Genomic DNA, 27,356 nt, shown 5'->3' with positions numbered 1-27,356 from the left:
ACACTTTAATGCCTCTAAACCAATTTTGGAACAGCAGAGCCAACAAAAAAAGACAGGGTGAAACAATAATAGAGCTGAAGACTTTAGAAAGTCAGCAGGAAAGATTGGTCTTATAGGAGTGAGAAAGAGAAGCATGGACTACAAGACTTGGGATAAAGTGAATTAGCAGCAGCAACTTCAGGTGCTATCAACCTGCAAGTGGTATAGGGATGGGGCAATTTGAGAGGAGATTATAGAGCAACTTTTTTTTAGCACTAGGTACAACAAACTATACAATTACACATATATGGCTATGAATTGAAGTCTGAGGGCAAAAAGGAGCATTAGCATGCTAAATGATGCCCAAAGGAAGACTTCACCTTCCTCATTGTTACAAGTTGGAAAAGAGTATTTATTTATTTATATTCATAAACCAAAACACAGGTAAGGATGGCAGTAACTGTACCTCTCTTTAGATGAAACCACTCTGAAAGAATTAAAAACTTATAATCCATAAGAGACAGATATTTCTAAAAACAGCAGCATGAAAAACCTGAAGTGTGGGACAGGGAGTCTTCAGCATGATTATAGAACTTACTTCAACATAAAAGTCAAGAAAAAGGTTGGGAAAACAAGCAAACAACAACAATAACAAATACTTCACCAGAAAGTTAGTGAGGTCACAGTGAAGGTCAAAATACAAATCTAGAAGATGAAAACATCAAAATATCTACATCCAAAGCCTCAATGAAAAATATAAATTGATTTCAAGACCCCCCCCCCAAATCCTGGAATATGTCAAGAAGGATATTAAAAATAAAAGATGTAGAAAAATGAAAAAGAAATGAATTATGGAGGAATCCTCCCCACCCAAAAAAGATTCCAAGGCTTGGTAAAGGAAGGACAAAAAGATATGAAAGAAAATAATACCTAAAAAACAGAAAAGGCCAAATAGTCAAAGAACCCCTCACCCCCAAAATAATCACTGAAGAGAACTCCTTAATAAAAAAGAATTGGCCATGTAGAAAAAAGATGGATAAATTCATTGCAGAAAAGAACTTTTTTTTTTTTTTAAACCCTTACCTTCTGGCTCCAAGACAGAAGAGTGGTAAGGGCTAGGCAATGGGGGTCAAGTGACTTGCCCAGGGTCACACAGCTAGGAAGTGGCTGAGGCCAGATTTCAACCTAGGACCTCCCATCTCTTTGCCTGGCTCTCAATCCACTGAGCTACCCAGTTGCCCCCAGAAAAGAACTTAAAAAGTAATACTTGCAGAATGAAAAAAGAGGTAAAAAACAAAATGAAGAAAATAATTTCTTAATAGAATTGGGCAAGGGGAAGCTAATTACTTCATCAGGTAATAAGAAGCAATAAAACAAAATTTAAAAATGGAAGAAAATATGAAATATATTAAAGCAATATATAGTTTAAGATCTGGTACTGGTATGCCCCAATCTTCACGTTTCCCCCTCCCCCCATTATTTCCCTTGATATTCTTGATCTCTTGTTCTTCCAGATAAACTTTGTTATAATTTTTAATTATTCTATAAAAATGTTTTTTGGCAGTTCAATAAGTATGGCATTGAATAAGTAGATTAATTTGGGTAGAATTGTCATTTTTATTATATTAACTCATCCTATCCATGAGCAATTAATATTTTTCCAATTATTTATATCTACTAATAACTGAGTCAAAACTGTTTTTTAGTTGTGTTCATAAAATTCTTGTTTTTTGTGTTGGGAGATAGATTCCTAAATATTTCATATTGTCTAAAGTGATTTGAATATGTTCACCTAATTTATTTATGATTTTACTATAGAGTGACTTTAAATGGAGTTTCTCTTTCTAACTCCTATTGCTGATTTTTGTTGAAAATAAATAAGACATGCTGATGATTTGTGTGGGTTCACTTGTAATCTGCAACTTTGTTAAAGTTGTTATTTCCACTTGTTTTTAGTTAATTTTCTAGAATTCTTTAAGTATGCCATCATATCACTTGCAAAGAGTGATAGTTTCGTTTCCTCATCGCCTACGTTGATCCCTTCAATTTCTTTTTCTTTTCTAATCACTACTAGCTAGCATTTCTAGTACAAGATTAAATAATACAGGTGATAATCAGCAAACTTGCTTCACTCCTGATCTTATTGAGAAGGCTTCTAAATTCTACTTTGGATGTAGTCCCTGAACCCCTCAAATTAGAGCCTGAACACATGTCAGCTCTATCAGAGCTAAAAAAGGCTATCTTATCTGCCCCTGCTCTAGGCATCCCAAATTACAACAAGCCATTTACTTTATATGTGCATGAGCGAAGAGGAGTAGCCTCTGGTGTGTTAACTCAGACTTTGGGACCTTCTCAGCGCCCAATTGCTTATTATTCAGCCCAGCTAGACCCAGTAGCAGCAGGAGCACCACCATGCCTTAGAGGAGTAGCTGCTACAGCCTTACTAGTAACAAAAACCGTTGATTTAGTATTGGGATGTCCATTAACAATAATGTGCCCACATGAGATTGAAGCATTATTGGTAAAACATAGAACACAGGCATTCTCGGATCAGAGAATTACAAGGTATAAAATAACCTTATTAAATAGTGAAAATATTACCTTGAAACGCTGTTCAACTCTTAACCCTGCCACCTTGCTTCCAGATTTACCCACTTCAGGAGAACCATTACATAACTGTGAAACATTAGTGTCCATGGCAGAAAAGCCTCGAGATAATCTCTTGGACACTCCCTTAGACAATGCAGATCTGATTTTATTTACCGATGGTTCCTCTTTTATCAGGGATGGCATACGTTACACTGGAGCTGCCGTAGTCTCAGAATTTGCCACTGAATGGTCAGCTTCACTACCTTCTAACATTAGCGCTCAAGGAGCAGAACTCATAGCTCTAAAACAAGCTTGTATAATTGCCAAGGATAAAAAGGCAACAATTTATACGGATTCTAGATATGCTTTCAGCATTTGTCACTCAGTCGGGATGCTATGGCTCCAAAGAGGATTTTTAACCTCAGCTGGAAAATCCATAGCTAATGCAGAAATTATTAATGAAGTTCTTTCTGCTCTCAAACTGCCTAAAGCCCTAGCTGTAGTTCATTGCTCTGCCCATACAGGTGGCTCTGACCCTGTCTCTAGAGGAAATGACCGAGCAGATGCCGCTGCAAAACTAGCAGCCATAAAAGGACCTGGATTAATTTTAACATTAACAACCACTGATAATTTAAATTTATCACTCTCCTATAATGAAAAGGAAGTGAAAAAATGGAAACAAAAATTTAAAGCAAAACAAATTAATGGAGTATGGGTGTCATCTGAAGGAAAACCCCTGCTCCCTAGAAGTTTCTATAACCAAATTTGCCAATCTATTCATAAAAATGGTCATTTTGGCACCCAGGGCATCGTGGACTCTGTCAAGAGAGTATGGATAGCCCCTGGTAGAACTACTGTAGCCTCTAAAGTGTGTTCATCCTGCCCTACCTGCCAGGCATATAACCAACATGCCTTTCGTGGTAAAGCCTTTGGTGGACGTCCTCTGGTTTACACACCTTTTGAGCACCTGCAGATAGATTTTATAACGATGCCAAAGGCTGGACAATATAAATTTTGTTTGGTCATAGTAGACCAACTAACCAGATGGCCAGAAGCATTTCCTACTGCCCGAGCCACAGCAGATTTTGTTGCTAAGGTGCTTTTAAAAGAAATTATTCCTCGCTTTGGCCTACCAGCACGTATTGATTCCGATAGAGGGAGTCATTTTACCGATTCTGTCTTAAATCAAATATATTCTTGCTTGGGGATAACTCCAAAATTCCATGTTCCATATCATCCCCAGAGTTCAGGCCAAGATGAGAGGATGAACAAAGAACTTAAAACTATGATTGGAAAATTATGCACTGAGACCCATTTAAAATGGCCTGAAATTCTCCCTTTGGCCCTATTTTATCTTAGAAGTAGGCCTAGAGGAGACTTACATATTTCACCATTTGAGATGCTTTTTGGACATCCGTCTATACAGGCTAAGCCTTTCTCCCCGGCTTATACATCGCTATTAGGGGGAGATATTACTATTGCTTCCTATATACAGGAATTACAGCACAAACTGCGTGAGCTACATGAATCCGGAGCTGCAGTATAAGCTGGACCACTAGACTTTTCACTTCACGACCTGAACCCAGGAGACAACGTGCATATTAAGAATTTCAAGCGTACTGGAGCAACTGAACCTTCATGGGAAGGACCATTCCAAATATTGTTAACTACTCCAACATCTATAAAGGTTGGAGAAAAGGACTCTTGGATTCACTGTTCTCATGTAAAGAGAGCATCTTCTGTTGAGACTGATTGACTGTATCCTATACATGCATTGGAGATAACTACCCATTGACAAGTGGAACTGTTTTATTCTGCTTTTGACACATTAAATTCCTAAATTTAATTTTTTTCCTTTTTTCCTTTTTTTCTCTTTTCCTTATTTTATTATTATTATTTTTACATTATTTTATTTTTTCCCTTTTTCTCATTTCTATGTACTTTAGGTACATATGATCAATATTAATTTTATTCTACAATATTAGTTTAAATATATATACTTGCTATTATTATTAATACGCACCCAAACAGCTTTAGACTATGGGAACCTGCCATTTATTGATAATTGTTGTGGGACTATGATTAATGTTTGTGTCTGATTCTAGGAACGAGATCAAAAAAGGAGCACAGAGATAACCTGGATAATGCCAAAAGAGCTCACAGGTCTAAAAATCAAAGACCAAACCAGGTAGGATTAATGCATTTCTAAGCCAATACTAAGGACTTGAACCTAGTGTGAGACTCGGGGTTGCGACACTTGACAAACGTTAAGATGTAGGCCTTCCCTGTATCCACACTCTTCGTGAAAGTACCTACAGACAAGTACCTAAGGTTGGCTACCATCCTGGCTCCATCCATCCCTGAGAACGAAGGTAAAATCAGACGAGGGAATAACACTTCCCTAGATATATAAAAAAAAAAAAATCTGGTCCTCTTTTTTCTCTCCTATAGTATGGCAACTTCCTGTAGCCTTGGCTGCAAATGGGAAAGTAAAATATACTGCATTCTGTCCTACAGACTTGTGGGATTAGAAATTACTTAACTGGACCCTGGCCTGTGAAAAAAAAATTTTTTTTATTCTTGCTTTCTCAAATTTTATATACATAGATTTTTTTTGATTTTGATACTGATTTTGAATTCTTCTTTAATATAAATATGCATATATAAAGGATTTCTATTTTTCCCTTAATTTTTTCTCTTTTTTTTCTTCTTTTGATTTTGAATTTTTATTTTATTTTCATTTTGTTTTGTTTTTTTTTTGGATTAACTCCCACACTCCCACAACAAAAACTTGAATCCTCAGCTGGACTCAGTGTTTTTTCAACACTTTCTTCAGGGGGGATTGTATTTCATCAAATCCAAGATTTAAATTTTGTTCGAGAGAGAAATCTTCAGAGAAGAAGCTTGCTAACTAACTGAATCCAGAGAATGAACTGTTTGCAGAAAGATATCTAAACCTTTTCACTACAGGAAGATCCAGAATGAACCTTGGGGTGTGGTTGATTGAACATTTTTGAATGTACTCTCTTATGCCAAAGGGGACTGCCCCCTAATTGGCTTTTGTCAATGCGCCCAGCAAAACATTGGTTTGCTGTCCTTCTCTCTCCTCTATTTCCCCATATTTACAACTATTACAATTTTCCTCTTAGTGGGTAAAAAAAATTTTTGTATACACTTACAGTTAGAAATTTTTGGGGTGCAGTATGCTTATGTTTAGTGATCAATTGGGGAGACTAGTCTCCCAATCATCATCAGGGGGGATTGTGAATTTTAAAAGTCTCCATCTTGGTCTAGCACCCAAAAATTGTGCACACCCACACTACACGGGCATGTGCTAGTCAATGACAAATCGGAAATAACTAACTGCCCACCTGGGCTGTCCTAAGCCAAGCTAGAGCCAACCATTGGATTTGTGAGACACAGGAAGTGAGGTAGGGAACAGCCTCTGGAATTCGCTGACTTCCTGTGGAGAGAGCTAGACGGGGAGTTGGTGTAGTAAAATAAATCCATTGCAGAAGATAGTTGCTGATGGTTTTAAATAATGCTGTTTATTATTTTGAGGAATGGCCCTTCTATTCCTATATTTTATAGTGTTTTTAATAGGAATATTGTATTTAATCAAAGGCGTTTTCTGCATCTATTGAGATAATCATGCTCTCTATGGGTTTAATTAGTGATATGCTCAATTATGTGGATGATTTTCCTAATAATAAACCATCCTTGTATTCCTGGTATAAATCCTACCTGGTCATAGTGGATATTCCATTTGATAATTTGCTGTAGACTTTTTGCTAGTACTTTAGTGAAGATTTTTGCATCTATGTTTATTAAGGAGATTGTTCAGTAGTTTTCTTTCTCTGTTTTTGGTCAGTCTGACTTTTAAATCAATACCATACTTGTGTCATAAAAAGAATTTGGTAAGACTCTATCTTTACATATTTTGTCAAAAATTTGTATAATATTGGGATTACTTGTTCTTTAAATGTTTGATAGAATTAAATTGTGAATCCATCTGGCTCTGAGGATTTTCTCCTAAGGAAGTTTCTTTGATGGCTTGTTCAATTTATTTTTATGATATTAGATTAAGTATTTCATTTCCTCTTTTGTTAATCTGGTCAATTTGTATTTCTACTTTGCTGATATAGGGACTCAGCAATATAGATTTTCCCCAGAGTACTGCTTTGACTATATCCCATAAAGTTTTGATATATATAGCTCCTCATTGTCATACTCATTAATGAAGTCCATAATTGTTTCTATGATTTCTTCTTTGATCTGCAAGTTTTGAAGAATTATATTATTTAGTTTTGACTTAATTTTAAATTTACCTTTCCATGGATCCTTGTTAATTATAAATTTTATCACATTGTGATCATAAATTGTTGTATTTATTATTTATGCTTTTTTGCATTTGTTTGCAATATTTCTATGTCCTAGTACATTGTCTATCTTTGTATATATACTATGTATTGTGGAGAAGAAGGTATATTCCTTTTTATCCCTGTTCAGTTTTCTCCAGATATCTATTAACTCTTAATTTTTCTAGCATTTCATTCACTTCCCTTATTTCTTTCTTATTTTTTTGGTTCAATTTATCTAGTTATGAAAGGGGACGGTTGAAATCCCCAACTACTATGATCTTACTATCTATTTCCGCCTTGAGGTCCTTTAATTTTTATTTTAGAAATCTAGATGCTATGCCATTAGGAGCATAAATGTTAAATAATAATATTATTTCCCTGTTTATAATACCCTTTACCAAAATGGAATTTATTTCCTTATCTTTTTTAATCTGATCAATTTCTACTCTGGCTTTGGTCTGGTATCATGATTGCTACTCAGGTTTTTTTTTTTCTTTTATACTTTAAATGTTGCTTAATAAATTCTGCTCTAGTCTTTTACATTGAATCTGTGTGTGTAACCCTGCCTCAAATGTGTTTCTGATAAACAAAATATAGTACGATTCTGGTCATCAAAACAATTTGGTACTAGCCAATAGACAGAAGGGTAGATCAATGGAATAGACTAGGGGTATATGACTTCGGCAAGTCATATACCATAGACCCCAGCTTTTTGGAAAAGAACTCACTATTTGACTAAAACTGAAGGGAAAATTGGGAAAAGGTGTGGAAAAACTTAGGTTTATATCAACATCTTACACCGTATACCAAGAAAAATCCAAAATGGGTAAATTACTTAAATATAAAGAGTGAAATCATTAATAAATTAGGTAAACAGATCTGTGGGAAAAGAAGGAATTTAAGACCAAGCAAGAGACAGAGAACATTACAAAATGTACAATAAATGCCTTTGATAATAGAAAATGAAAAAGGTTTTTGTACAAAACAAAATTAAAAAAACAGTGCAACCAAAATTATAAGGAAAGCAACAAACTGGGAGAACATTTTTTAAAAACAAAAACCTCTGACAAAGGTTTAATTCCTCAAATATATAAAGAACTAAAGTCAAAAACTGCTCTCTGTATGAAGCCTACCTTTTATCATAGTTGTGCCAAAATAATGTAATGTCACTGCTGTTTTGCTGAAGCAATATATAGGGATTGTTGAACTCTTCTTACCACCTGCCCAGGACCTGAGGCACAACGACAGGGCATGATTTGACCAAAATCACAAACAAGTGGGGGAAAAGCCACATGAGATTTTTGAGATCCAGTTTTCTACTAGGTCTCCCAAGTTCTGATGTTGGTCAAATGCAGGAATAAAAATGTTACAACTGCCAAGGTTGGTCAAGTAGGCAATATTAATAATTTTATATCATGCTACTGGGCAAAATGCTATAGATATTTAGAAAGCTGGTGAACTGGTAGCCCCTGCAATAGATCCTTACTTTCTTCTCTGTCTAACAATATAATGTTGATACTAGAATTCATGTCAGTATGAATAAGAAACATGAAACCAGATGGAAAAAATACCAATGATCTTGAATTTCTTAGAGGCTACTGTGTTGTTACACATGAAGGGGGAGTTTTTTCAATCTCCTCTCTATAGGTTTTATAACCCCTAAAAGAGAGGAAATTCCATCTAACAACAACAACCTCTTTTGGGAAGGGTTTATAGAATCACTTCTTATCCAGTCTGAACTGCCAGAATGTTAGCACCACCAGACAGCAAAATATAATTTTCGAAAAGACCAATCTCTACTTACCACTTAATTGAGCACACCGAGCCAATGAGAGAGCATTATCCACTTGACTGTATTAAAATTCAACAGAACACCATAATTGATACAAGATGGATAAAGCCAGTCCTTATCATCTGAATAAAGAGTCTGACAAAACACTTAGGGAATGACTAAACGTGTTATTAAAAGCAGCATTTATTTTCTGGGTAAGGGGTGGCATACATTTTTTATTCACCCCAAATATATTTTTCTTCATTTTGAGAGGGAAATATTGTTGCCCAGTAGTAAAAAATAATTATGAGAGCAATTATAACTATTTAATGTGAAATTAACGTAATGTGAAATTAACTTAACGTATCCACATCTAGAAATGCTTTTATTTTTATAAAACAAGAATGTAATATGAATAAAAATGGGTATAAATTCAACAAATTGTTTTTGTCCTCAATGCAGACATTAAAGAATCACATCATCAAATCAGAATCACAAACAAATCAGATTACCATCAGAAAGATGATGACTCATATTTTATACATCTCTACTGTAAACATGAAAATATCTTTATTAAAGGTGCGATGGATTTAAACAGCAAAAAACCAATGCATTGTCAGCTTCAGTTCCTAAGATGTATGAGGAAGAAAAAAACATTATAGCTAAGGTCAAACATCAGTGGAAAGGGGCTAAAAGTGATAAATCTACAACATTAACTACTGCACTCCTTTTAATAGAATCCAGCATAAACTCAAAACAGCCTTGTGCTCAGACTGAACTATTTATCTGAGACAAAAATGTCTTCTTGACAAAAAGCAGATTCCCTCCAATAAAAGGAAAGGCAGACAAATTTATGCTCTGAGGGAATCCTGTAGCTTAAAAAAAAAAGAGAGAGAGAGAGATTCTGTAATACATGTAGCTATAAACCTAATTTTTCACACACACCCTACCCCAACACTTACATCAAAAAATGTGCAACAATAAAATGAAATTAATTCAATATTTTAGAACACCATACTACCTTTTTTAAATGAAAGTCATACATGGGGCAATTTATTGGTGTTGAACATTGTTTAGCTTTCAGAATTTTCAGAGCTAACATTGCTATGATTCCTACTTCATGATACAGATCTTTCTTTGATTTAATTGATATCAATTCCTTACTAAATGGAAATGAGCCTTGGAAATAGCATGGGTCTACAGTTTTTCCTTCCCTCCTTTCCCCTCAAAACTCTACCTCCTCTACTAAACCCAAGAGAATTCCTTTTTAATGTAATAAAAAAGTTAATAAGGAAAAGGCAAAAATCCAATTGCATTTGAAAACACAAGGAAGACAAAATGCTCAGCTTTGACTCTTTTTTTCTTTTCCATTTTCTCCTTATATTTTCTATACTTTGGATAATATATGAGGGCATGTAATTAATATGCCATTTTCACCTTTCTGTTTCATCAAAAAACATTAAAGATCAAATTTTCTACTTTTACATGACCACCTATCTCTCTGTCAACAAATATTAAATGTTTAACAGACTTATTTGTAGTTACAAAACTGACTAATGTTAAGGGTTGTTACTAGAACCTAAATGTGGGTGGCCAAGTGATGAATTAATTAAGAATCAAGAATCAAAGGTCAAAAGCAAATATTTTTTCTTTAAAACTTATAAACCACTTAGAGTTTATGTATTTAATTCCAATTTTTAAAAGCAGAACATCTGTATAGGTTTATTTCTATACATTTCAACTAATTAACAGGTCTAAATAAATAGCCATTAAAGCCAACTGAAAAGTTTGCTAACACTTCATTAAAAAGAAGTTTAAACAAGCACATGAGCCTTGTTAACATATTTTGGTTTACCACAAAGTTACTCAGGGTTCAGGAAAATTATTTTTATACTGTTTTAAAATAAAGTATGAGAGCCAGATCCATGGTTTCAGAATTCTGAAGTCTTGTCTCTTTTCACTACACTATAGGTTCAAACTTTCTTAAAGTGCCACTGTTTGTTAATACAGGGACTCACTCCTAAGCAGCTGCCATATGCCATATTACACTAAGATGTCTACTAAAATATACTAAAAGCATATTTTCCCAAGTAACATTTGATATTTTGGGTTAATACTTTAAAATCCTCAATACTTTCTAAATGGTATTTTCTAAAGGAAGAAATTAACTAATGCATGGCATAAAGCTAAAATAATTTTATTTCCCTTAATATTAAGCTCTTAACTCACACAATGAGTTAATTTTATATTGCATTTTAATAGAAATATGTAAAAACCGATGGGAAGTAAAAATGTGTTTTTAACTTTACTTGCAGAATTCTTTTAGAAACATGCAACTTAAAATTATTTAGAAATATAAAAATTTTTCTGTGGACTTAAAAATGCTGTTTATTATGTTCATGTTTATTCAGTCTCTTAAATACAAAATGAAGAATGAAAATCTAAGGTAAACTTGAGCCTGTTAAATTTTCCATTCCCATGACACCAGAAAGTGTAGAGCAAATCAAAGTCACAAAGATTTTACTCCAAATATTTATTTCTGGGACAGTATTATTTCAAAATAATGACTATCTAAAATCTCAATGTTTAGCCTATAATATTTTGAAATTTTGAAGGGAAATGAACATTTTTCCTCAAGAGTTGCAATTTTTCATAGACAAAGCGAATGATATTCTCTAACATGGAACAAAAAAAAAGGCAACATTCATATTTGTTTGCTCTTGGTGATTTGTAATTATATACTGAAATGGATATCTACATATCTATATATCTGCATTTGAAATAAAATTATTTATCTCATGTTTCAAATTTGTGCTATGAAAGTAGTGTCCAGTTAAATATTACAAAAGACAATAAAAATAAGATTTCATAAAATCCTGGTGAAGTAAAAATTTTTCAACATTTTTCTTTAAATATGAAAATAAAACAAATTCTCATGAGTTGTGGAAGGAGAGGAAAATAATTCACATACCTAAATTTCTTTTGCTTTTCACTGGAAGTTTGAAAAACAATGATTTATATCACTATCATTGCTAGAATAAAACTGGACCTAAAATCATGCCATAGATTCTGAAATTCCAAAACCTTTTTCTGGTCCTATCATATTTAAATGAGACTAAACTTTCAACACTTTGCAGACATTTAAAATCTTATTTTTCTTAAAGCAAACAGCAAACAATAGAAGATATGTGCAAACTAATAGTAAACAAAAAAAGATAAATTCCAAAGTAAAAAGTTAAAGTTACTCTATGTGAATCTCTAAAGCATTTTATACATCTTTTTTACAGAGAATTCTAAATTTGAGGTTGAGAAAGAAGATTTCTAAATACATTTAGGTTTCCTTTTTTTTTTCATCCTAAAGCAAATGGATTACCAGAAACAGGATTTATAGCTGTTTTCAACAAGCCAAGCACCATCCGTCCACTCAAATTTATTTCACAAATGTTCTAGCTCACTCAAGTTACAGTGGACTCCTAATTACTACTTCATTACACCATATCAAACAATTCACTAAGATTCTAAATCCCAATCAGAGTTTATTGCTATACTCTGCATTAATAACTGTAATAAGAGTAACACCACCACTGGTCAGCATATATCACTATCAATGCTGAGTAAGTGTGAGGAAAGCACAACTGACAGTTCACACTCGATACTGTCAAAATGTCATGTAAATTAACATTAAGGACTATATACATGTTGGCTCAGCTGGATCCTCAATGACACTTTACCATGCAGGCAGCAAAGTGAACATGCAGATGCTGCTGACCTGGCAGACACAAAGACACTTACCATTATGATGGAGCAAGACAAAAACAAGAGAATCCCTATAAGAAGGAGAAACCCAGAAAAAATAAATCTTTGTTTGCCACATGCACTAGAATCTCTTCTTACCTGCCCTTCTCCAACTGTCTCCATGTCAATAACTGTGATAATTCCTGGGACCAGAGGACTTCGACGAGTATTACTGTGGATGGCAACATCCTCCTCAGATACACCCGAAGGCAATGTACCAGTCAGCTGGGTAACCACTTTCCCAACCATCGTCAATCCAGTTTTCAGGGTCTATAGTAAATATAGTAAAAATGATGGTACTTGGATTATCTATACAAATGTCCACTACATTAACATCCTATATCATTTCTTCTCAAGCGATCTTTAAAAATCAATTTTTAATAGCTAATTTTTTCATGACTTTAAAGGGAAAAAAAATCTCATTAAGGCTGATCCAGTGAACCTTTTAACCCGATTTACAGATTTAGCAAATTGGGGGAGTTATAAAAGGAAAAGCTGGTAAATGTTCTCTCAACTAGCAAAGGGTAAGGGGGGGGGGGTTGATTGAAAAATGAGGAAACCATTTTTCTCCTTGACAATATATTATGTACACATGCAATTTAGAACTGAAAAAAGCATCTTAGAAATGCCCTAGTCGAATACCCTCATTTTATCAACTAAGGTCAAGGGAGAATTAATATTAGTAGTAAAAAGTAGAGTCAAGGACTCCAATTCTAGCAATTTTTGACTGTTTCACAACACACTTTCTACTATGTGATATTGCCTTGGTATGAATGTAAAATATACTATATATATACATATATATATTAGCATATGCTATATTAATACAAAGATACACGTGTAATTATTTTCTCCTTCCTTAAAATGAATAAATGAAAAGAAATATCCTAATAAAAAGAAGAGGAACAGCATGATATGCTTCTCTCTTATCGAAATATTCTACTCATAATTCTGTACTTTATTTAAATCAGGTCAATATACATTGGTAATTCTGCCAAGCAGAGTAAATTGCTCTTTTCAACCTAGCTGAAATTTACTGTCTTTTGTAACATCATATCCAACCTCTGAGATCTGGCATAATGAATATTCCATCTACCAGTACAATGCTAATAATTGGTAAATAGTGTATTACAAAAAAATTAGCTATTAAGCTCTGATCCTACAGCAGAAAATACTTCAATTTGTTTCTAAAATCTTTGTATTTATGTGTATATATATATACATATATATGATTTCTAAACTATTATTATGGATATCAAGGAATATTTCCAAAGATTATGAATTGGTTCTTTTCCACTTAAAGCAAAGATATGAAAAACTAAAGTTTGTTTTAGACAATATCTTAGATATTGAATTAGATTTTATATTCAAATGAAATACTCATTAGAAGGATACAAGATGCTTTACCAACAGCCTACAATATATAGAGGGGTAAGTTACTTGTAAAAGTTTACAAAGAGCTCAAAAGTAAGTTTAATAATAGAAGATAGGCTAGGACATGTCTCTCCTGCTAATATCAGCAAAACAAGTTTCTTTTATAAAGATATTCCTTTTTATTACTACATGTGATTCACATTTGTTTTAATGTGTAAGCAGGCACTTGTCCTAGGATGGATCCATTTATCAGTCATACCTTATAAGAATGGATAAGAAGTAAATAGTCATTCCTCAACTGTCTTTTAGATTTATGGAAGAGGAGGAAAAGGACAATGGAAAAACCATAATACTGCTTCCTAATAAATACTTAACTAAAATGACCAGCAAAGCTGTCTGCTGAATTCGAATACAAAGACACAGTTTGCAGCCAACTGAAACCCAGGAAAAGCCACAAATCAATTGTAACTGTTTTGTTTAGTGCTAAAAACTCAAACTGCAGTGATTAGAAAACACATTAGTGTTCATCAATTAGCAGCCAAACGTTTGTTTCAATAATTCATAAGAAATGACTTACACAGAAGTCTGTTAGTGTGCTGTCAGGAAAGCCTCTGAAGGAGCAACAGAATTAGGCGCCACACAATATTGACAGCAAAGGCCAGCCAGGAAGCAAGATTAACCTCTGAGATGCCTTGGCTGATGTACTTACTCCATTAATGCTAATGGAGATACTCCCACTCATATGGAGGAGCCATTCTGTTATTAAAGGAATGCCTCTTGATTTTAAAGTCTTTAGTTGTATGACCTTCTCCATTTGCCCCTGAGCTTCTTGTTTCATGCTCTCATACCAAAGAATAGGAATTTAATTAAACAAGTGAAGCACAGAAGAGCCAAAGCCATGCACCTAATATACCAAATACTAAGAGGTTAATACCACAGAATGACCAAAAAGTCTTCTTGGGAGAAGAAAGAGGGCTGAGTGGGGCATCTCACAAGTCCAAGGTCTGTTCTGCTTGAGGGGTATTTATAGTTTCAAAGCAAAGCTATACCATAGTTGATTCAAAAGTACTGCTCTATCTATAAGTGGACATAAGTCTTCTTCTCATACTCTGTGGTCACTAAAAAGTTATGCGGTCACAAGGATCAACTTTTGAATTTTTGCTAAATCAATTCCCTGCCCTCAGTTCACTATAAGAAAACAATCTTCAATGTATAAAGCAGAATAAGAAAGCTAATGCATTCTACCAAATAGTGGGGACAATAAAAAGAGATTATTTGGAGAAGCTGAGGATAAGGAGAAGGTGATATTTATGAGAGAAATTAATTTGTCTTTAATTATAGGAATTGAACCTTGAAGAAACCTTTAAAAATTAGCCAAAACTGAAAAACATACAAGAAGTGACTTGATTAAGGGCAACCACACACTGTCCTGACCAAGTCAGGATCCAAAGCAGGCTCCTCAAATGCAAAGCCAAGGGCTCTATACTCATTACTAAAACAGCTTTTCCATTTAATACTTCCCTCTTCCAGAAGAATACTCTTCTTGCTTATATCTATATAGGAAGTTAGAGGTTGTGATTTAGAATCAAGCAAATGATATTTCCAATTTTATACGGCTATTAAGAGACCTCGGGGCAGAGGTCAATGAATAGGGAATGAAAATTAAAAAACCAGAAAGTGAGCAAATTAAAAATCCCCAGATAAATACTAAATTAGAGATTCTAAAAATTAAAGGAGGAATCAATAAAACCAAAAGTAAAAGAACTACTAAATTAATAAATAAGACTAGAAGCTGGTACTCTGAAAAAAAAATAGACAATACTGGTCAATCTAATAAAAAAAAGGAAAGAAGAAAACCAAATTAACAGTATCTAAGATGAAAAGGGAAACCTCCCCTCTAATGAAGAGGAAATAAAGGCAATCATTGAAAACTATTATGCTCAATTGTATGGCAATATATATGGCAATCTAAGTGAAATAGATGAATACTTACAAAAATATAAATTACCTTGTTTAACAGAAGAAATAGAATACTTAAATAATCCCATATCAGAAAAAGAAATTCAAAAAGCCATCAATGAACTCCCTAAGAAAAAATCCCCAGGGCATCATCTGAAAATTGCCAATTTATATCCCTTAACCATTTGTCAATTGGGAAATGATTTGATTTCTCATAAATTTTAGTTATTTGTATATTTCAGAAATTAAACCTTCCATGTTTTTCAAAGAATTTTGTTATAAACATTTTGTCCCAGTTTGTTGTTTCCCTTCTAATTTTGGTTGCATTGGTTTCAATTGTAATAAACCTTTTAAATTTCATACAATAAAAATTAATCATTTTACTTGATGTAATATTCTCTATCTCTTGCTTGTTCTTAAATTCTTTCCTAACCCATATATGCGACAGGTATACTATTCTGTGTTCACCTAATTTACTTATAATTTTCCTCTTTATATTCATGTTATTTACCCATTTTGAATATATCTTGGTATAGGGTTTTGTATTAATCTGAACCTAGTTTTACCCAAACTGTTTTTCCAAGGTTTTCTAGCAATTTTGGTGAAAAAGTGGGTTCTTGTCCCAAAATATTGGATCTTTATTTTTATTATACCTTATCTTGCTGACATCATTTACTCCTGATCCATTCCTTTGAACCACTTTCCTATCTCTTTGCCAGTTCCATATTGCTTTAACGATTTATAGTACAGTTTAAGTTCTGGTACTACTAAGATGACCAGTGTTCACTTTTTTTTCATTAGTTCCCTTGATATCCTGTGATCTTTTGTTCTTCTAGATGAAATCTGTTATATTTTTTTAAATTATGTTAAAAAGTCTTTTGTTAGTTTGATATGTGCTATGAGCGGGACCAGTCCTCCTACAGGGTACAGTGGTTGTTGGTGGTGTGAGGGTGTCGCGTCATCAAATAATAAAGAAGATGGGAGACAATTAGTTTTCCCCTGCAGCCAGGCATAACAAGAATTGTTCCACTTCGGCCCAGATTTACTTTTATTTTTATACCCTCAATGGTTACACATCTACTGGGTTCACAGTTTCTTTTTTCAACATACATGATTCCTTACAGGTAATGAAATAATTCATACATTAACTTTTAACAAATCATTTGATTGATATTCTGTAATTATCCTACATACTTTGATTCAATGGATTCTAACAACTCAAAGCTTTACAGAAGATAGATGTTTTCTTGTCATAGGAGTAGCACAGCCAGAGGTCAGTTCCTCATTAACCTGTGAAGTGCCTAGACATATGGTTAAGCTAAGAGTGATTATTCATTATACTAATCAACTACATAATCAGATTTCTAAGGATATAATCAATACAACATAGTTGGCAAATCTGTAGTCAAAGGGTACAATCAACAAAACCCAGTTTTAAATATTATTCCAATATCAGGTTTTCTTTTTCTAATGTATCTAAGGAATCCAAGACATATTGCCTTGCCTACAGTTAACAAAACAATCCAGTGAGGTGGAACATACCAGCCTCTCCATGAATGGCAATTAATACACCAGATCAGGGAGGCTTGTAGTCCCTGACCTATATGGGGTACAGAAACTAAACAGTTTTGTTAGGGGTTTTATAACTAAAAAGGGGGTCCCATCTATGATCCCTTATCTAAATGGGTACATAGGAGTCCTTAGGTCTAATTTTGTAAGTAGAATCTCTTGGTAATATTCTAAGGGGAATTTCTATATCATTATATATAAGGGTGGAGTTTTCCTGGAGCTGAGTGAGAATAGTATTTGTAACAATTCCAATAATAGGAGGTGTTAGTAAAAGAGAAGTCACACGGGGGGATCTAAGTGGGTATTTCCATCCTTCCTGGGGACCTCTTTGCAATCCCCCAGATATCACCTGCAACCATGTCAGACAGCATTGATTTGATGGCTCCCAGCAGATATGTATGGCATAGAATTAGTTAATTTAGGTAGGGTTGTCATATTTATTATATTAGCTCATGCTAACCATTAACAATTAATGTTTTCCTCAAGTATTTTATATTTTCCAAAGTGATTTTAAATGGAGTTTCTTTTTCTAACTCTTTTACTGAGTTGTGTTGGAAATATAGATATTATATATTATAATATATTATACATATAATATGTAATAATAAAATGAGATATAAGATATAATAATAGACGAAAATAGAAATGCTGATTATTTATGTGGATTTATTTTGTATCTTGCAATTTTGATAAAATTATTATTTCCATTAGCTTTTTTGTTAATTTTCTAGGATTCTCTAATAATACAATCATATCATCTGCAAAGAGTGATAGTTTAGTTTCCTCATTGTCTACTTTAGTTACTTCAATTTCTTTTTCTTTAATTGTTACAGCGAGCATTTCTGTACAGTATTAAATAATAGGTGGTAGTAATGGGCATCCTTGCTTCACTCCTGATCTTATTTAGAAGGCTTCTAATTTCTCCCTATTGCAGAAGATACTAGCTGATGGTTTTAAATAAATACTGCTTATTGTTTTGAAGAAAGGTTCTTTTTATTCCTATATTTTCTGGTGTTTTAATAGGAGTGGGTACTATGCCTCAGACACTTCCCAGCTGTGTGACCCTGGGAAGTCACTTAGCCCCCATTGCCTAGCCCTTACCACTGTTCTGCCTTGGAGCCAATACCAAGACAGAAGATAAGGGTTTAAAAAAAAACTTAAAAAGGAGTGGATGCTGCATTTTGTCACTGGCCTTTTATGCATGCATTGAGATAATGATGAGATTTCTGTTTGTTTGGTTCTTGACATGGTCAGTTATGCCCATGGTTTTCATAATATTAAGCTAACATTTTATTACTGGCATAAATTGCACCTGGTCATAGTGAGATCATTCTGATAACATGCAGTAGTACCTTTGCTAGTATTTTATTTAAGATTTTTTGCATCTATGTTCATCAAAGAGATTGGTCTATTGTTTTCTTTCTCTGTTTTTATTCTTCCTGCCTTAAAAATCTGTTTTTTTTTTATAACACATTTGTGTTATAAAATAAATTTGTTAATACTCTTTCTTTGCTTGTTTTGTATAATAGTTTGTATAGTACTTTGATTAGTTGTTCTTTAAAAGTTTGATAGAATTATTTGTGAATACATCTGGCCTGGTGATTTTTTCTTAGGGAGTTCTTTAATGGCTCGTTTAATTTCACTTTCTGATATTGGATTAAATATTATGTTTACTCTATTTTTATAATCTGGTAAATTTATATTTCTGTTTTTTTGATATAGCCACTCAGGGAAATAAATTTTCCACTTTTGGCTGAATCCTCTAGATTTTGATATGTTATCTCCTCATTGTCATTCTCTTCAATGAAATATGTAATTGTTTGTTTGATTTGTTCCTTTTACCCTCCAATTTTGAATAATTAGATTATTTAGACTGCAATTTTAAATTTGTCTCTCCATTAACCATTATTATTATTTTTATCATATTATGATCTGAAAAGGTGTATTTGTTATTTATCCTTTTTTTGCATTCAATTACAAAGTTTTTATGTCTGAGTACATGGTCAGTCTTTGTATATGTGTCATGTTCTATTGAAAATAAGGTATATTCCTTATTATCCCTATTCAGTTTTCTCCAAATATTTATTATCTCTAAATTTTCTAACATCATTCATTTCCCTTACATCTTTCTTATTTTTTTATTTGATTTTTCTTGTTCTGATTGAGGAAGGTTGATGTTTCCTACAAATATTGTTTTTCTATCTGTTTCCTCCTTAAGTTCCTTTAGTTTCTCCTTTAAAAATCTAGAAATTATGCCACTTGGTGCATATATGATGAATACTAATATTTCTGCATCATGTAAACTACCTCTTATGAAGATGTAATTTTCTACCTTGTCTCTTTTAAACAAATCTATTTTTACATCACTTTTTACAACATTCAGCTTTGTCTGAGATCATTGTTGCTACTTCTGCCTTATTTGTCTCAGTTGAATATCAATAGATTCTGCTCCAGGCTTTTACCTTTACCCTATGTGTGTCTACCTGCCTTAACTGTGTTTCTTTTTAACAATACATGATAGGATTCTGGTTTATAATGCACTCTGATATCTGCTTTAGTTTTATGGGTGAGTTCATCCCATTTACACTCAAGTTATGATTACTTTCTCTGTATTCCCCTCCATTTTGACTACCTACTTTAATTCTGACCTTTCCTCTTTCAATCTTTTCCTTCCCTCCAGTGTTTTACTTATATAGTCAGTCTCTCAATTTCTTCTCCATTATATTATTCCCCTTACCACTACCTCCTTTCTTATTCCCCTATCACAGTAGTGCCTTTGGTGCTCCCCCCAACCTTTCCCTCTTTTGTATTACTCCCCTTCCCACCACTCTTGTTTCTCATTCCCCTTCTACTTCTCTATAGGGTAAGATACAATTCTATACTCTAATAAGTCTTGCTATTCTTTTCTCTGAGGCAATTCTAATGAGAGTAGGGTTTAAATATCTATCATCAACCTCTTCCACCCTTCTATCATATTGCTCTTCCTCCTCCCTCCCCAACTCCTACCACCTTTCTCATACACTGTATGATATATTTTACCCTACTTTCCTTCTCCTTTCTCTTTTCTCTTAGAGTCATCCTCTTTTTCAACCCCACTTTCATTTTTTTAACATATCTTCCTTAACAGCTTACTGATAATAATGTATGAATACTTCTAAGTACCCAGATAATAATAACAATTTTAAAGAGTTGATCATTTATCAATTGGGGAATAGCTTGATTTTTTTATATACAATTGATCCTAGCTCTTTATATATTTGAGTATTTTGACCTTTGTCAGAGGTTTTTGTTACAAAGATTTTTTCCCAATTTGTTGCTTCCTTTTTAATTTTGGTAATACATTTGTTTTGTTTGTACAAAAACTTTTTAATTTAATGTAATCAAAAATATTTATTTTACATTGCGTGATTTTTTTCTAACTCTTGTTGGTCTTAAAATCTTTCCTTTCCCATAGATCTGACATGTATACTATTCTGTGTTCACCTAATTTACTTATAGTTTCCTCCTTTATATTCAAGTCATTCACACAGTCTGAGTTTATCTTGATGTATGGTGTGAGATGTTGATCCAGATCCAATCCCTCCCATACTGTCTTCTAATTTTCCCAGCAGTTCTTATCAAATAGTGGATTTTTGTCCCCAAAGGTCACTTACCCCAAGTCTATTCCACTCCTCCTTTCTGTCTCTTAGCCATTACCATATTGTTTTGATTACCACTGCTTTATCATACAGTTTAAGAACTGGTACTTCTGGGCCACCTTCCTTCACAATTTTTATTCATTATTTTCCTGAATATTCTTGATCTTTTGTTCTTCCAAATGAACTTTGTTACTTTTCTAATTCAGTAAAAACGTTTCTTGGTAATTTGATGGGTATGGCACTAACGTAAATTACTTTGGGTAGGATTGTAATTTTTATTATGTTAGCTCGTACTACCCATGAGCAATTAATGTTCTTCCAATTATTTACATCTAGTTTAAATTGTGGGGAAAGTGATTTGTATTTGTGTTCATAAAGTTCCTGTGTTTGTCTAGGAAGATAGAATCCTAAGTGTTTTATATTGTCTAAGGTGATTTTAAATGGAATTTCTCTTTCTAATTCTTGCTGCTGAGATGTGTTGGAAAAGTTTCTAACTTATCCCCATTGCAGATGCTTTGTTGTTGTCAGTTGTGAGGAGAGTCTGGCCGAGCCAGCTATTCTGAGGCCACCTTAACCAGAAATCCTGATTTAGTAATTCTTAGTAATATAAAGATCCAAGATTACCTAAGGAGTTATGATGAAAAATGAATGCTACCTATTTACCTCCAGAGAAATAACTGTTAAAGTCTCAATACAAATGAAAGCATACTATTTTTAACTTTCTTTGTTTTTTATGTTTCCTTTTTTTGGGGGTGGGGGAGGTATGAATGCTGTGGATTTTTTTCACCACAATATAAATGATATGGAAATATGTTTTGCTGATAGCACACATACAATCTATATCAAACATTCGTCTTCTCTACAAGGGGAAGAAAAAGGGAACTCAGGATTTGGGAAAACAAATGTTCATTATTTTTACATGTAATTGGGGGAAAAAATGAAAAAATGAAAACAAACAAAAAACAAAGAAATAATTGGAAGAAACAATTGATGAGAATACTAACTCAACCAGGTGTGAGACAATGAAGAAAAAAAGTCAAAAATAACTCTTGAGTTCTAGAACTTGGGGTTTCTGAGAGAGTTTATAGGACCACTAGTAGAAACTACTAACCCTGTCTCCAACTTAAGAACAATGCACAATATATTATAAAAGATGGCGTTTCTCTGGTGTAGAAAGATGAATCTATGATTAATATAAATCCAAGGTTCACCGTGAACTCCCACATAATCAAGAATAAATTAATCTATTAGAACATGAAAATAAGTATTTCCTAATGTATCTGTGCATTCATATATAATATTAAACAATAACAGAGAAAGTATAGATCCTGCCAAGAAAAAATATCAGGGGTAATAACAAATACTAACAATTTTAAAGAGTATACTTTGATAATTTAAAAAATAAATTTGCCCTAAATACGTAGTCCCTACATTTACTGGCTATAATAATTAGGGCAATATTGGATTTTTTTTTATAAAAGAAATTTCGTCAAATCAAGCCTGCTTGGAGCCAAGTGAAAACAGTTATTAAAAAAAAAAAACCTATCTTTTCAATCATACATTAGACATCTACACTGCCCTTTAACTAGGAAACATAACCGACGAGCAGAAGAAAACATAACTAAGACAGCAACTGACCTTTTTCTTCATGTGATGAGAAGGCAGAAACAGAAAAAAATGTTTGATTTTGAAAGTAAAAATAAAAATTAATAGATAGATGAGAATAGAGAATTTTTCTAAATGCATAGATATTAAGAAAAATTAACATCTTTAATAATTAAAGAGAAGATCTTAAATGGTTTCATTCTGGTAAAATGCTATTAAGGTACAGAACTCTAGAAGTTTATTTAAGCAAAAGTAAGATATATAGCCCAAAATGAAAGGCAGAGTTAGAAAATATTTGTAATGTGTATCCCCTAATGAGTGAAATAATTTTATTTGGTTTGCTACCCAGCAACAAAGTATTTGTACCTTGGACTTTAAACCCAATATCATTTTACAAAGCCAATAAATTTAAAACTTAAACCTCATAAAGACAGGAGGACCTGGGTTCAAATCTAACCTCAGATACTTCTTAGCTGTGTGACCTTGGGCAAGTTATTTAACTCCAATTATATAGTCCTTAGTGCTCTTCTGCCTTGGAATGAATATAAGGGTTTGATCTAACTCTCCATTCACACACACACAAACACAGAAAAATTAAATGTTTCTGTTAAAAAAGAAAAGAAAAACTATATTCTTTAGTACAGGTGACAGCATTCAATCTCATACCAAAAAGAGATTTCCTGAAAAGCATAGGCAAGGCAGCTAGAAAAAATAGAAAATTATGATGATAGTGATAAAGATGGTACAGAAAGAGAACAGGGTCTGGAGTCAGAGAAATGTAAAATGCAAAGCCTTGCTGGTCTCAGTTTTCTCACTGTAAAATTGGAAAGGGAGATGGGTGCTACTAGAAGATTATTAAGGATTCTTCTAGTTCTAAATCTGTGATCTTGTTAGTATGATTTCATAAGATTTAGCATATGATTCTGTTACCTATTTAGTCAATAAAAATACCTTATTTTCACTGAGGAATTGAGAGGACGCAAAAGGATTCATCTTTTTAAAAGTCTTGAAACCTTAGCAAAATTGTGTTTGATAAATCCAAAGATCCCAGCTTTTGGGATAAGAACTCGCTATTTGCCAAAATCTGCTGGGAAAATTAGAAAACACTATGGCAAAAATTAGGTTTAGATGAAAATCTCACACTCTACATCAAGATAAGTTCAAAACATCTATATGACTTAAACATAGAGTGATATTTATAAGTAAAATTGGGTGAAAATAAAATAGTTTACCTGTCAGATCTTTGGAGAAGGGGAGAATTTTAGATGCAAGAACAGATAGAGAACATCACAAGATGTAAAATGAATAATTTTGATTATATTAAAGTAAATTTTTTTGTACAAAAAAAACAATGCACACAAGATGAGAAGGGAAGCAACAAACTAGGGAGAAAATTCATAATACATAATGAAAAACATAAATACAAATACATAAAAACTAAGTCAAATTGATTAAGAAATGAAGTCACAATTCATTTGACAAGTGATCAAGGAATATGAATAGGCAGTTTTCAAGTGAAGACATGAAAGCTATCAATAATCATATGAAAAAATGTTCTAAAACCCTCTTGATTTGAGAAATGCAAATCAAAACTACTCTGAGGCATCTCCTTCCACGTAGCAGACTGGCCACTCTGACAGTAAAGGAAAATAATAAATGTTGGTGTAAATGTGGCAAAATCAGAACACTAATGCATTGCTGATGGACATGTGAATTTATCCAAACATTCTGAACAATAATCTGTAATTATACTCAAAGGGCTTCAAAAGAATGCACACCTTTTGATCCAACAATATGACTACTATAGGTCCATATGCCAAAGATGATAAAAAAAAAATAGGAAATGAACCTATATGTACAAAAATATTTTTATCTCCACTTTTTGTGGTGGCAAAAAACTGTAATATGAGGGGATGACCTTCAAATGGGAATGGCTGAAGAAATTGTGGTATATGATAGTGAGAGATAACTATTGTGCTATAAGGAAAGAGGAACAGGATGATTTCAGAAAGAACTGGAAAGACATACATGAACTCATGTGGAATGAAATAAGCAGAACCACAAGAATGTTATACACAGTGACTAAACCACCATGGAATAATTAAATGTAATAGACTCTTCTACTAACAGCAATATAATGTCCAGAACAATTCTGAGGGACTTATAAAAAAAAGATGTTATACCAACATAGAGAAAGAATTGTTAGAGTACAAATGCAGAAGAAAACATATGATTTATCACATATTTATATGGATATATGATTTGAGTTTTGGTTTTATAAGATTACTCTCTTACAAAAATGAATAATATAGAAATAGATTTTGAGTGATAGTACCAGTGAAATTGCTTGCCAACTCCAGGAGTGGGGAGGGAAGAGGGGAGAGAGACAACGTGAATTATGAAACCTTGGAAAACTTAAGTGTAAATTTATTATTGGAATAAAATAAAGAAAAAAAATTTAAGACTTGAAAGTTTTGATTGTAGAGTGCTAAGAATGGATTTCAGGGATCTAAAATTGGCAAAAAAATTTTTTGATCGCTAATGGGACAAAAAAAATTCCTCAGGTAAACATTCTGAACAGTCTTGAAAATGTTTTTATTTCAAGTTGGAATATACTTTACATAACATTGCATGACTCTTGATTCCTTTTTTGTGGGCCATTTTAAACTGTTGTTTTCTTCTGTGCATTTGTGCTATTACATGCTATCATGCAGATCCACATTTTAGTCCCTATTATTAAAAAGGTTTGATTCTATACTTCACAAATCAAAAGGATGGTGGTTATAAGATTGAAATCAGCATTAATTTGGCCAGCCAATATCCAAATTCACTTTCTTCTTCACTCTTTTGCTCGTTTCCCTTAGTAGAAAGAACGCATTTGGTAAAGCCAGAGTAAAAAGGCTATTTGATATACAAGAACCTTGGGATACATAAGTGGCTTGGCTAAAATTTTCACAAAGGGTATTCTTTCTTTCACATCAAGAAAACCCAGAAATTTCCAAAGATGCAAAGTGATGTTGTTATGTAGTGAGTAAACTCAAAGTAGATATGGACAAAGAAATGAAAAAGTAGCATTGTTTTACAAAAGCTTCCTTCCAAAACTGGTATCAATGGAAATAAACTAGGAACCTGGGAAAAAAACTATAAAAATAAAGAGATAATAAAGAAATAATATAATTGGTACCAGAGAAAATCAAGTGCACTTGTGAATATCAAGAAATCAAAAATTACATCATTTAATTAGCAATTCTTATGAGAGGCAAAACAATTGTGCCTAACTTCTTGAGTTCTTCACTCATTTGAGAATAAGAAGGGCAGGCTCAACAGAGTCTAGTAGAGAAATCTGAGTACCTTTCCAACATGATCACCTTTCCCAGGTGTGGTGAAGATACTCACTTTGGCAGCACTAATGACTGTGGCAGCATAAGACTGAATATTATCTCCACAGGCTCCACCACGGGACTGATGGCACCGGATCAGCTAGAAAAATACAGCAGCAAGTTACCAATATTAATCTACAACTCTACAATCTATTAACATAGGGCTTAGTTACCATACTTAGGTGTTTATGTGTATGCAAGGGTGGAGAACATTTTTTCAGACAAAAAAGATAAAAAAAAAACCTGAGGCACTTCAGCATCTTTTTTATCATCTCATGAGTGCTGCCCAGACAGCTATATTCTGAACTCTGGTTTTCAGTTACAAGATATGTACTCCCTAATTCATAAACTTTGAAACAATATGATTTTGTGTCTGGTAGCTTCATGACAAGTAAATTTAAATATAATCAAAGGCTTTAGCCTTGTCTTTGTAACATTAAATTGTAATTTAATTATTATAATAATTATTTTTATCTTTTATTTAAATTTTTATTTTGTTTTTTATTTTAAAACTAATTAAATTTTAATTATTAAATTAGATATAAATAAATTGAATTTTAAAATAAAATAAAATTTATTTTGAATATTGTTAATTAATAATTTAAAAATAATTAACATCATTTTTAAATGTAACAATAAACACTGACATTCTAGGAATTTATATAAAGCTAATTTTCTTTTCTATTTAACTATTCCAAGTTGGGTTTTTTTTTAATGGCAACGAATTTGACATATGACCATTTTCAATTGTGTTTTGGTGTTTAATGAGAAAGGGAAAGGAGCAAAGACAAAAATAGCCACCTGTCACTTATTTGCTGTGCGTATTCATGCCCTGTGTATGCAACTCTCTTAGAGATTTTTGACATGAGCAGAATATGAGGAGGAAATAAAAAATGTCACAAATCTCTCTTGATGCAAATAACTCAAATTGCTATAAATTCCTAAAGTGAAAACACAGATTTCATTCACAGAATATTGTCAAGGGGTAAAAAAAATGAATGAAGGAAATTTCATTCTTCCTACTTTTATAGTAAACCAGCTCATCATAAGGGTAAAACACACACAAACACATGCTCTCTCTCTCTCTCGCTCTCGCTCTCTCTCTCTCTCTCTCTCTCTCTCTCTCTCTCTCTCTCTCCCTTCCCCTCCTTTGGTAATATATTTACATATATGGAAATGACCATTGTTCAAAAATATTTTATAAAACTTGGCCTTATTGTTACTTGATTTTGGTTGTACTATGAAAGTATCATTATTTTGCCCTGAAAAGGTGACTCGGTAAAGGCTAAAGGACTTAAAATCACAGAAACTGATTGTGTATCCTAGGAAGTTCTGA

General features: G+C 33.0%; 1 protein-coding gene across 1 annotated transcript in view; it reads right to left on the bottom strand.

Annotated features, from left to right (window-relative positions):
* The window catches only part of BCAS3 (BCAS3 microtubule associated cell migration factor), a 957,541-nt gene that overhangs the window by 616,205 nt on the left and 313,980 nt on the right, over positions 1 to 27,356 (bottom strand). Inside the window, exons 12-13 of the mRNA XM_056814655.1 lie at positions 26,037 to 26,120; positions 12,595 to 12,765 (exon numbers count right to left, since the gene is read on the bottom strand). Of these exons, the coding sequence (XP_056670633.1) occupies positions 12,595 to 12,765; positions 26,037 to 26,120 (255 nt within the window). The remainder of the gene's footprint in view (positions 1 to 12,594; positions 12,766 to 26,036; positions 26,121 to 27,356) is intronic.

The sequence above is a fragment of the Monodelphis domestica genome, chromosome 2 (genome assembly GCF_027887165.1).
Source record: "Monodelphis domestica isolate mMonDom1 chromosome 2, mMonDom1.pri, whole genome shotgun sequence".
Lineage (NCBI taxonomy): Eukaryota > Metazoa > Chordata > Mammalia > Didelphimorphia > Didelphidae > Monodelphis > Monodelphis domestica.
Note: the sequence above shows the minus strand (reverse complement) of the source record. Positions and strands in the feature narration are given on the sequence as shown.